The sequence below is a fragment of the Falco naumanni genome, chromosome 2 (genome assembly GCF_017639655.2).
Source record: "Falco naumanni isolate bFalNau1 chromosome 2, bFalNau1.pat, whole genome shotgun sequence".
NCBI classification, from domain to species: domain Eukaryota; kingdom Metazoa; phylum Chordata; class Aves; order Falconiformes; family Falconidae; genus Falco; species Falco naumanni.
Window position 1 is genome coordinate 113,485,394 of NC_054055.1, and position 12,709 is coordinate 113,498,102.

Here is a 12,709-nt window from a genome sequence, read left to right on the forward strand (position 1 = left end):
GTAGTCACATCAGGTATGTCAGAGGGGGAGTGAGTAGACATGGAGGAAATCACCTAGGGATGAAAACACAGATGCATACTCATCTCAGTGTATTATGAGGACTTTTTATCTATAATGTTTATTAAAGCTCATAGAGGAGATACGTTGTAAATCTGGGTATTGAGCTGAGGCTGTACACTGCAATCAGCTTTTCAAAAAATGCCTCTAAATAAAGCACTGTGCTAACCCCTCTTTGGATTATACTCTGCATCAGGAAGTATATTATCCCTTAAAATACCTCCAGGAGGAGTTAGCTTTTAGTGGGAAAACACGATGATGCTGCGCCTGGCCCGGTGTTGGGGAAGAGCATCTCCTGCAGGTCACATGCAGCTCCTGGGGACGTTGGTGCTCCTTAGTGCCCAGATGGGTGCTGCCTTTTGCTGCAGGCAGGAGGTTCACAGCAACATTGCTACAGGCACTACAAAGGGAGGAATTTGCTAGATGGCTCAAGCAGGCTGACAATCCTGCAGCAAGCTGTCACCTTACATTTTCTCAAGCAAGCAGTCACCTCCTTCCTACTCCCATTGGAAAAGGGAACCTTTGCAAGTGTGGGAAGGGGTGGCTGCGTGCTCCAAGCTCATGCTTTTGGGGAGGGCAAGACTTCAGCAATCTGGCTTTTCTCTGTGAGGCTGCTGGTGCACAGAACTCCTTGGGGTCAATTCAAATCACCAAAATAGAGACAATGTCCCCTTGGACTGATTCTGTGTGCTCGACGTAGTGCCACCAGCAGTAGCATCATGCCAGGAGGTTCATGGAGGCAGAGGAGGGTCAGGCACAGCTCACTTTATAAGGTGTTTCTAGCTTTTTTGAGGCCCATACCTAGTATTTGCCATCGTGTTCACAGAAGTGCTGTGGCCAGCTTCCCCAAAGTCCTCTTAGCAGCCAGAATAAAAAGACAGGGAGCTCAGAAAGCCAGCAATAAGTGACAAAGCCATGCCTGATGGCTTCAGTGACTGTTAAGAGCAGAACTGCAACAGTGGTCGTGCCACTCTGTGCTCCAACAAACCTAAAAGTGTAGTTTCTGTATGCCTGACAGTTTACAAAAGGAGGGGAAAACACAATTCTTTTATTTCATCTATATAACATTCTAGTTTTGTACACTTGTATATTTGTAGATATATCTATACATCTTACTCTTATATGATGATCCTGGTCAGCAGAATGTAATTATGGTATCATGGAATCACACCTCCTTGGCATTATCAGAGGTCCTTCTATCATCTTTACAGACTTGCCCTCTTTTCCGTGTAAATATTTTTCCTGCCTTTCCCTTTAGCAAAGCAAAGAAGTTGTTTGCAAACTATTTGTAGAATATAAACAGCTCCTACAAGGGAAATGCCCTTGAAGCAGTGAGAGTAGACTGACTGCAACATACAGTACATGCTAATAGCATCTTCAGAGAATTACTATTACTTCATAGCAGAGGCTTTTTCATTAAAATAGAAATCTTACCATGATCCTTAGATTGAATTTTTACCTTCTTTTGCATATTTCAGGTGAGTCAACAGTCACAGGTTGCTGGTTCATTGTTCAAAAGCTCCAAAGAATTACTCACCCCTAAGTAGTGCCATTTCCCATGATTGCCTCTTTGCAACTTTTGTGAAGTACCAGGCAACAGAACAGGCAAATGACCAGCACAGAAAGCTTCAAATCCAGCAGTATTCCTAGCGCTCTGCAGTTAGTAAAATGAACCTGCTAATACATTATTATGTCTATTACAGCCTGCTAACGTTGGGTGTTAATTGAGTATTCATAGTGAATTCACAAACTGATGCTTGAGACTGAATGATGTTCTTTCAGGTTGCCTGATACCTTTATCTGACCAAATTCATGCAGACTCAGCCGTGTGCAGAGGAACTTGGCATGGCTGCACTTTATCTGCCTTTTTATTTCTGGTGCAATAGGACAGGAACGAGAGGAAGAGAATATATAAGGGTTACCCACTGAGAATCAATTCTATAAATTATGTATTATGCAGACACTATTCTGCTGATGCTATCTGATCCCCAATTCTCAGTTCCTTGTTTTTCTTTCTATAAATAGCTATGGCTAGGTTTTCAATTGTAAAATGATGAGGACAAAACCAGAAACCTTTCCCATTTAATAACCTCTGCCAAAGAAGAATAAGGTAATATTTTTCATAACCCTGATGTCCTCAGGGCTTTAACAATCTGGGAATACAAGCAGCGCTATGTTGTTGATAAGATACTGGTAGTAAAAGTGGGAATAACCATGCTGAATATTAAAGAGGGAAATGCCCTATTTTCAGGATGATTGGTATAAAACTTGGTATTGTGAGTTTTCCTGTCGATTTTTGTCTGTGTAGGACGACTTTTGCTTTTTGTTTCTCCCTCTAGATCCAAATGCTTTGGCTGGACAGACTGGACCCGACCATGCTCTTATAGGAGGAATAGTGGCTGTAGTTGTCTTTGTAACACTATGTTCTATAATTCTCCTTGGTCGATACCTGGCAAGACATAAAGGTAGGACAGATTAAGTGGAAGTTCGGTAACTTTTGGAAGTGAGGCATAATTTCATCTGGGAGTGCTGTGCCCTTTCACCTTCCCCCACCTGCTAAATGGTTTGGCCAAGAAAGCTGGGTTCCCAGTCTAGTTGCAAGTGAAGTCCCTGTGAATTTTACCCACTTTTCCAGTGGACTGGCTAAGGCAAAGGATGTCTAGCCACGTGCCCAAGGTCATCTCAAAAGTCAGTGATTTAGAGACTAAGAGGTAAGATTGCCCCTTGGTTTTGGCACGTAGCTGTAGACACTTCATTACATAATCTCATAGTTTTAACTAGTATATCAATTCACCAGCATATGTATCTATATTAAGTGAACAAGATTTTTCATTTTAATAAATTGTGCTGATGCTTTAAGTATGTATATAAGCGGTGATGTTAGAAGCCAGTGGTGAATTTTCAGATGAGTGACTCTTTTACCAATGATTCCACTGGAATAAGGGGTTCTTTCCTAGGCCAAGCTTTAATTTATTCAGAGATTTCACCTTAAGAATTTACTCCATTTTCAGTCCCCCCTGCCATTAGAGATAACAGGGATGGAGTGACACTGACTTCTAACTAAGCTTCTTTATGATCCTATTTTGACCTAGTTAAATCCAAAATAATTTCTTGAGATTTGACCTCCAAATGGCTTGTAGACCTACCTATTGTTAAAACTTGATTGATTCCCTACCTGAACCGCTCAAAAAAAAAAAAAAAAACACACCAGAAAAACCTGAAGAGCAAGTTAGTGTTGGTATCAACTCATTAAATCTCATTTTAGATACAATAATCATATGGCTAGCACACATAAGCTGATAAAAACATATTTTTAATTTGATTGTACTGGGGGGGGGGAAACAATTTTATTTTTTTTGTGAGCCAGTGAAAGTGTGTCCTTTTTGTTTTACTTTCCTGAATGAACAGTTATACATCTTTTGGCAACATAAATAATGCTTTTCCCAATGGGAAAATTGACTGTTGCACACAATTCTTTTTGTTCCTCTCCTTAGCATAAAAATATCTGTGATAGTATCATGTGAGTGGGTTCAGTTAATAAGACTATCTCAATTTTTTAATTCTTGGAAGTGACTATGATACAGTTCTGTAAAATTAAAATATAGATATGATCAAGAAAAAATAGAAATACAAAAATAATCAGTGGCCATTTTAAAAAACCCAGCTGTTTATGAATATCTAAGTGTTCAGAGTTGGTTTATTTTCCATGGGTAGCTGTTCCATGAAATAACCAAGATTTTATCACTTATTTTATAATTGCAAAATATATTGCATATTACTACAGTTAGATAAAGCAGGTTTTTATTAGAAGATTTCCTTAATTTATTGTGGATATACTTGAATTTGTGTATGTGCATTATCAGTATTAATACTATAAATATTTTTTAGGCAAATTGGAAAGTTGAGCATACCTTTATGATATATACTGAAACCGTGTAAAAATATTTGTCTATTCAGCAAGCAATTGGAGCATTGTTAGAAATGTACTTCCTGTAATGCACTGTAAAGTTAAAAATCCCTAATCTTTCCTTTTTTTTTTTTTTTTTTTTTTTCTGTTGTACTGATTCCTATAGGAACATATTTAACAAATGAAGCAAAAGGAGCTGAAGATGCACCTGATGCCGACACAGCCATTATCAATGCAGAAGGCAGCCAAGTCAATGCAGAGGAGAAAAAAGAGTATTTCATTTAGATGCAGAGCTAGAATCTTGGAGTTTTACTTATCAGGCTGACTGCTGGAGAAAACTGGCTATCATTTCTCAGAATTCATTTCTGCCATCTTCTGCTATCTTTATTAACTTGCATACCTGCTATAAGTAGCCAGTTTATGCCAACAATCAGCTGTTGACATCATCATTCTATAATTACAGTATCATGCTTAAAGCAGGACATTTCTTATTGCCTAAAATTCATATCCACTGCTCTCTTAACATACAGTGCTTGAATATACAGCCTTAACAATGTTAATCATCATCTTAATCCAAGTTTTCTACATTTTTAAATGTTATGCAGCTTTCTTTTTCAGTTTTATTTTATCATGTCCCTTCTAGTGTGTCATAGAACAATATTCATAACAAATACTATTAGGTAAGGACCTAATTTACTTACATGAAATGTTGTCTAAGATTAGAGGTTTACAAAGAATGTTTTATACATGTCTATCTATAATTCAAAAAGTAACTTGGTTTTGAAACATATGCCCTAGGAAACACAATTTGAAACCTTTTTAGTAGAGTTTCCTGTATGCTTGGATTCAGTGGAAGAAAACTGAATTCAGTCCACTGAATTTTTTGTTTTGTTTTGCTTTGATTTGTTATGTTTTAAATGGTACCTTGACAACAGTGCCATGTTTCAATGGTAAAAACATGCTGAATAGTTATACAGATTCTGCAAAGTTAGATAATAGTGCTTCATTTGAAATAAATTTGTCCTGCCCTTTTATTGCTTTTTGGGATCGCAAAGATTAGAGAACTTTCTGAGTAATTTCTGTTTTTATAATTTATTTGCTTCACATGAACTCACCTGCCTACTCAAATTTGAAGTGTTCATGGGGCACAACTGCAAGGCATTTTAGTATCTGTATATAGTGCATATAATAAATTCAATTAAACATTATTTGATACATATTTAACTTTTTTGGCAGTAGCTAAGTCAGTCACAAGTAAGCATTTTCTAATGTCCATTATATCCCTTTAGATATGACTCAAATCAGTATTCTGAGTAGATAACATGTATTAGTATTTTTTGTCTGTATGTCCTAGCACTGTTCAGCAGCAAACTTTTCTAGTTCTTGTTAATTTTTTCTTTGTTATACAATGGAAGCACAATGTTATATGGAAAGGTAGTTTTAAGCTAACAACCAGTGCACAGCCTCAGGTTTTAAATTACAACCACATTTGATTACTATCCTTAAAAAGTACTATTGAGTTGCTAAAATTATCAAATTTTAATTTGGCAGTTCCAGAGCTGCTTCTCTATGTTGGTTTGCCAAAAAAAAAGAAAAAAGAAAAAAAAAAAAAGAAAAAAATAGAAGTGTTAAAACAAAAGATATATGTTTTGTGTATACAGTAAATGGACTAATTCTTTATATTAAATTCCTGTCTATGCATTTTGTGAGGTACAAACTTATGTCACCGTGAATGATAGAGAATTCCTGCCATGCTTTTAGCTCCACAGTGAAAGTCTCTGGATTATTTCTAAAATTTTTGTGTAATTGACAGCTGAAAAATCACATGCTCTTAAATATGACAACAAAACACTGTAAGCCCTTCGGCTTATTTCCTCTTCCAATGAAATAAAAAGGTTGCCGTAACAGCTCTTGGAAACGATTCTGCAATGGGGAATGCAAGTTAGTCTAGTTGGAGCTTCTCTTGCTCCTACCTTCTGCACCTTTGACAAAAGAGTATTTCTCTCTGGTTGCTGTACTTGTGAAGCCTAAAAGCATGATGGTCTGCTGTAAAGGACTTTCTCCTGGGATTTTATTTTTGTGTGGGGAAGGGAGAGTTTGGAATATGACATCATGTAGTATGGTAAAATGGAAGATAAAGGTGCTGTGTCAGATTATTTATCAGAAGAGTATAAACCTTTTAAGGACAATATTAGAGTATTTTAATTGTTTTTCTTGAGACATTTATCTTGTTAATTTCTAAGAAAAAAGGGTGACATCAATCAAAGCAGCACTTTTTTTCAAAATATACAGACATAAATAATATGATGTGGTTGAGTGTTAACATAATAAATCATATACAGTATGACATTTTAAAGAAATAAGTCTGCATTGATGTGATTGCATGCTTGTTTTTACAGTTCACTCCATACCCATCTGTGGAAAAATGCAATAATATGTTAATATAATATGGTAGTTTGAGAGAACCAGGTAGGTGCTACTAGACACATTGAAAACTAGTATAGGTTTACAAGATATTCATGTCTTTCAAAACATACACATGTAAAAAAAGGCTGGCAAAGGAAGTCATTCAGTTTAATACCAAAAATATGGGTTCTTGTCACAACAGCAAGTTACATTAGCTACAGTAGAGTATGGCATATGACAAGGTTTTATTTCAAGACCTGGGGCCCCAGTTCAACTCAGCATATGCTCAGCTTCAGGCTTCAGAGGATTTCCATTGAACTGTAAGGCGCTATTCATATGCTTAAAAGTAAGTGCTTCCCTGGATGAGGGCCTTACTTGCTCAAGTGGAATTCTCCACCAACAGGGTGTTTATGCCTTTTTCACTCTTCTGAACTCCAGCTTGCTTGAACTGTAGGGTTGTTACTTGAACCATTACCCAACCAAGGTCAGGTAGGACCTTCAAAAGCAGGATTGCCCTTGGGGTAACCATTTCAAACCATTTTCTCCAGTGGCGTAGAAACAGCACTTAAACTTTGCAAGAGATACAACTTGTACACCTAAAACAGGTTATTTCATTGGTTTTCAATTAAAACTTCTCACATGTGCTTGTTTTTAATGCAGTTGATCTTCCGTTACCTTGCACCTGGTGATGTCCCTTGCATCTGTGCAAAGCAGGTGTGAAAACCCCCACACCTAGCGTTCTACCTGGGTAGCACTTTGCAGGCCTGTCTGCGCTTCACGGGTTTAAATTACGACACTAGGTGTAAAAAGGCATCCCTCTTTTTTTGTAGGCAGAGCCATGGCTCAGCACTAATGACATTCAGTAGGCTAAAAGCCAGTCCTCCGTTCTCTTTGTCCAAGATCCCATTCTGAAATACCGCTTTTATTATGGTGTGAGGTATCCAGCAGGTGTGTAAAATCGAGGCTCTGAATGGGAACCGCCCTCACTAAAATGTCTGTGACATCCTCTCCCACATGCACTTGCGGAGTAGTTTTCTCAAGGCCAGGTAGCTAGTTTCTGCCAGTGTACTGTTTACAGTGTCGATTGCTGATTATTTTTAAACTTTCTGATGTAGGTTTTGGGGTTTTTTTTAATGCTTCAAGGACATTCTCATGATTTGAACAAGAAAGCGGTGCATCAGAAGACAAGGGGTACATCATCCCACTCTCTTAGTGTCATCTGACAAACCAAGAAACAGTGTAAGGAACCTGATGTTTAACTTGAGGCTCAGAACTTAAGCTAAAACACTCTAAAAAGTTTCCACGTTATTTAAGGATGGTTCGTCTTGCACTGAGACTCCCTCTGTAAAGGAGTACATGAAGAAACCCAACTTTTCTAAAAAAGACATGAAAGTTAACATCTTGTGTGTTTTCATTACAGTATAATATATATATATAACTATTTCAATGAAAAGAAAGGACAGAATCATCTGTAATTATGTAATTCATGATTGTAACAGCACTGAAGTTACCATGTACGCACATGTACAGTAGCTATTTCAACAGTTACAGTGTAGTTACATGTAATTCCCTGTAACATAGCAGTTATAGTGTAATTTAGTGCCACTTATTGTAAAGTGTTACCAAAAGGAAAATGGAGTTCTTACCTTTACAATTCCATTCAAATTAAAGGTAAGTTTATTAAATTAGCACCGTAAATCTAATATTGCATTTCTTAATTAAGGAGGTGATTGAAAACTTCATGTTCACACTGCAGCTTCCCACACCGCTTACCCAGACTCCTCCAAGTGTCTAATCTCTACACTCCTAGGAACTGGTTAATCTGTGATGAACATACCAAAAATCCAGCTACTTCAACTTCAATTGAATAAGCTGTCTAACAGAGAAAAACAAACAACAACAAAAATAACGAGTAATGCTTTTTATTAAGTGGCACAAAGTACACACTAAAAACTATGCAAAAATATAGGTAAATACAGTGTACTTACATGTAAGTATCTTGTACTTGCTGTGTATGGATATTGGAAAACCGTGTAATTATAATATGCATTTTGATTATTTCAAGCAGGGGGATGATCCCTAACAGTCACAAGGAAAAGCTGGAAGGTACATATACAAGCAGTGGATATCCTAATGCAATATGTGTAATTCCTCTACTTGCAGTGACAACTAATTTATAAAAACGCTTATACCACTCCTCATTCTCACTAGCTTTGCTTTCCATTTCTTTGAGGCCCATTACATACCACTGAAACACCTTTAGGCAAAGTAAGACACTGACTCCACTAATGGCTTTGCTGCCAGCACTCTGTATGTCTGGCAACACTGTTCTGTAATCTATTTCTGGCTCAACAGCACAAGTTTCCTCTTTTTTTCTGTCCTCAAGGGAGCCTAGTATGTTAAGATGCTGAAATATGCTGCCATATGCCCCGGTATTTTTAGCATGAACAACAGAGAAAGAGAGAGAGAGAGAGCGCTGCATTCTTCTGACCCCTATTTTGCTGAATCACCTCACCTGGAATTTCCACTACTTGCTCAGTAATGCCAGGTAATCTTAAATTGTAAGTACAAAATGCTTCCATCAAAGTACAAAGGATGCTTTTAATGATAAAGCTAACATTTTGTAAACGTGAAGTTTTGTATTACTGATCTTTTTACTTCTCGCCACTTTTCCATCCTACCCTTCCAGAAGGAATGCACCAAAAGATAGATAACACAGAATAGCAAAAGAAGAAAAGAATAGCATAAACCTTCTTGTGGTTGCCATTGCTATGACCCTCCTTTGTTCCTGTGTAACAGGATGTATTTAGCAACTGCCATTAGCATCATTCCACACTGTACTGTTCCTAGAATATGACATCTACCTCTTAGTCTAAATACTAGCTATGAGATGTTTGTATACATTTTAAATATTACTGAATCTTTGGTCTAGTCTTGAGGTCACTGGGGGTTTTTTTCTGTTAAATATAGGAAAAAAAAATTGCCTGCGTTCATAATTCTTGCCCTGTTCTTTACTAATTTAGGAATAGTTTAAGCTTTTAACAAGGCATAAGGACACAGCCTCAGCTGGTATAAATCAGCTTCACTCTATTGCCTTAAATGTGGGCCAATTTACACTGGCTGGGGATTCATCCCAAACGGCTTAAAAATAAACTGCTATAACACATCAATATTTAGTCAGCACTAGATAATGATGTGCTATCCAACTGAAACACAAACCTTTCCAGTAAGACATGCAGGTTTGGAGAGAAACTTTTATAAGCACATGCAAGCTTTTGAATTAAATATGCAATACCAATACTGTTGAGATATTCTGATGTCTCTTACTTATTTAAACATAATATTGCCAGAGCATGTTTACATTAAAAACAGTCAATGCATGTGGGACAGGGAAAGACTACTGCAAACAATAAAAGAATATTAAATGGATAGAGCAGCCTTTGATGTCAGCAGAGTAGAAACTCTTAATCGAGAGTAGGACTTCCTACATGGTTTTTCAGAGTGGACTTCATAACTCTAAAGCAAATGGGAGTTGTCTACTTGGAGTTAACAAAAGCTGGCAGTTCCTGCTTGCTATCGATGAATCTAACCCAGCACTCCGCACTTGTTTTAACTCAGGAGGAAATAAGGGTACAAACATGGTTTAACAGCACACTTCTGCATCACTCCACATCCTCAGGATGCTCCAAGCTTTGTGCGCTTCCAGCAGCCCTTAAGGGAATTCTTCCAGCATCTAGGAATCATCTTGTTGGCAAGCCATGTTAATTTTCTGCAGCAACGTTTAATGTACTCAGAACCAGATGGAAGAAGATGTGGAGCCAACATGATGACTCTACAGTACTAGGGGCTTCCAGAGTCTCTCAGTAGATGGCAAAAAAACCATATATATATTCTTCATGGCTTCTGTGTTTACTATAGATCTGCCCTCCATGTTCTGTGTCTAAAGTCATTTATTCTCTGCTGGGCTAAAGCAGCAATCTAATTGGAAAGGAGGTAGGGGAGAAAAAAAGTCCTCTAAAAGGAGCAGTCTGTGTTCCTATTAAAGAAAAGTTCAAGGATTTTCATTTCTTTTTTTTTTCTTTTTTTTCTTTTTCTTTTTAAGATTTCAGGTGCAAAGCCAAGCCTGTTGGGGTCAGCACTTTAGCACTTTAGCACAAGCCAGCAGTGTTCCATGTGTGAGCTCTGATCTCACATTTCAGCACAAACTACAGACAGCCTTACCCTGCCCTTATGCATAGTGCTGAAAATCACTGATGCTATTTTCTTCAAACATATTCATTTTCTTAGTCTTATTCTACAATGAAATCATTGAAGGGTTTTCATAATAGGTTCAGAAGGAGGGGTTTTAATGTAATAACTTGTAAAGAAAATAATAGTGATGATCATCAACTGTTCACGTTGATTATGAAGAGGAGGAAAATCTTTAATTGCTGGACTGAATTCTTTATCACTTCCTCCTTCTCTCCGTTCTATGCATATTGATTAATGTTAGTAAATATGCAGTTGCACATGTCCTTTTTCAGTGAAAGCAGATTTGCTTATACCCCTATATAGCTTCCATAGAAATATGCAAATATGACCTACAATCATCTGCTTCTGCCTAAACAGTGAGCCAAGAGAGTGAACTCATAGATTACTGGATTCATATATGTCCTGCTTCCATAAAAGTTGAGTACAATACGCCTATTGATTTCAAAAGAACAAGGCTCAAGTCCTTAATGCACATGTTTGAGTTGCTATTTAGCTCTTTTCCAACAGAATTATAAAGCAATCCTTGTGCATCCTTTACTTTTAGCCTAGATATTTTATAACTACAAAAAACCTTCAGTTCAGCAGGAAGTTTCCTAGAATAAGTAATAAGGCGTAATTAGTGAAGGGTCTATAACAACTTCATCTATTCATGGTCAGTGTAAGTGTATTCTCCTAGGAGCTCCAGTGTACTCTGCTTGTACACTGGCACTTTATGGCCTTGGGAAGGATATATGTGAATGGTTCAGAAATACCACCACTAACCTGTAAACAAAATTCATGGGAATTAAACATATTGCACTGATGATGAGACACATTTACTTCATTTAATTTCCTCATTAATAACTTTAAGCAGACAAAATGCATATTGTAATATTAGGTACATGACACTTGCATGTTGCTATGCCTATATACTTACAAAGTATTCAATGTGTACTTAGTGGCGCTTAAAAAATGTCATGTACAATTCTTTAAACATTCTTACAGGGTTCCCATTTGCACTTCATCTTTCAGAGAAGTCTTGTCAGAAAATTGTCTGATGAATATTATTGAAAAAAATAAAATTTCAATTTTAGTTATCTGTTGGACATTTCTGAATTGTCTATTCATTTAATATATTTCCTGGTGCTTGCCCGCTTGGCAGTGGAGTTGATTTAGACCAGTGGCTGTATACACAGACTGTTCACTGAACAGATTTTGCTGTTTCTAGTGGAATTGTTATAATCATTTACTTCGCTAAATATTGATTCTGAGATTTTTAACAGATATCCAAGAAAATAATCTGTAAGACACTGGTATTTTACTGATAATTATAAATTATTTTATTTTATTTGATGCTTATGTACCATTTACTGTGTATTGCTTTATAGTTTCTTCTGACTGACAAAGTAATGACTTTTGGATGCTGTCCTCACTGTAGGAGAAATTCATCCTTATGGAGAGGTCGAGTGCTGAGAAAGCATTTAAGCCTTTGGGACTTACATGGTGGCTTAGCCCTCTTGAAGGAGCTAGAGAATTCATGCAAGGTTTTCTGCACCACTTACCATGCCTGAATTGATGTTATAAAGGGCAAGAAGGCCACTGGTCTCAATGGGAGAGAGGCAAATGTCACAGGGAAGAGGAAATTCTTAAAGGGTCCATGTTTATGAAAAAGAAACAAGTCCTGATCACAGAGAGAGACACAAATAGGGTTTGGTACCTCCATGCAGAGGATATCCCAGTGCAGTTGCGCATCTCTGATGGCAGAGCTTTCCTATTGTCTTAACCAAGCATACGTTTGATGAATGTACAACCCTGTTAGATTCAGCAGATTTGTTATCTTACTTCTTTTCACTAAACCAAAATATGTCCCCTTAAGCAGTTTTTAATGTCCAGTAACATATATTTTAAATACAGCAACAATGCAGATTTCTACGTGAGCCTCAAAAGTCCTATGCCCATGGTTTCGGGCAAAGCCTGCTGGAAATCTACAGTGTACCCAAGAAAAACAACACAGTCCAGAAAATTATACAATTCACCATTGGATTTATAGTTTTCTGCATTTAAGCTGTATCAGTCTTCGAGTACTGTCCTGTTTGCCTTCATCAGCCA

The 12,709-nt window shown here is 37.2% G+C and overlaps 1 protein-coding gene across 3 annotated transcripts in view; it reads left to right on the plus strand.

The window, feature by feature from the left end:
• The window catches only part of CADM2 (cell adhesion molecule 2), a 670,184-nt gene extending 658,487 nt beyond the window's left edge, over positions 1-11,697 (plus strand). For all 3 annotated transcript variants that reach the window (XM_040582919.1, XM_040582921.1, XM_040582920.1), the window contains 2 exons: positions 2,397-2,522; positions 4,131-11,697. In XM_040582919.1, the coding sequence (XP_040438853.1) occupies positions 2,397-2,522; positions 4,131-4,249 (245 nt within the window). In that variant the 3' untranslated portion in view covers positions 4,250-11,697. The remainder of the gene's footprint in view (positions 1-2,396; positions 2,523-4,130) is intronic.
• The last annotated feature ends 1,012 nt before the right edge of the window (positions 11,698-12,709 follow it).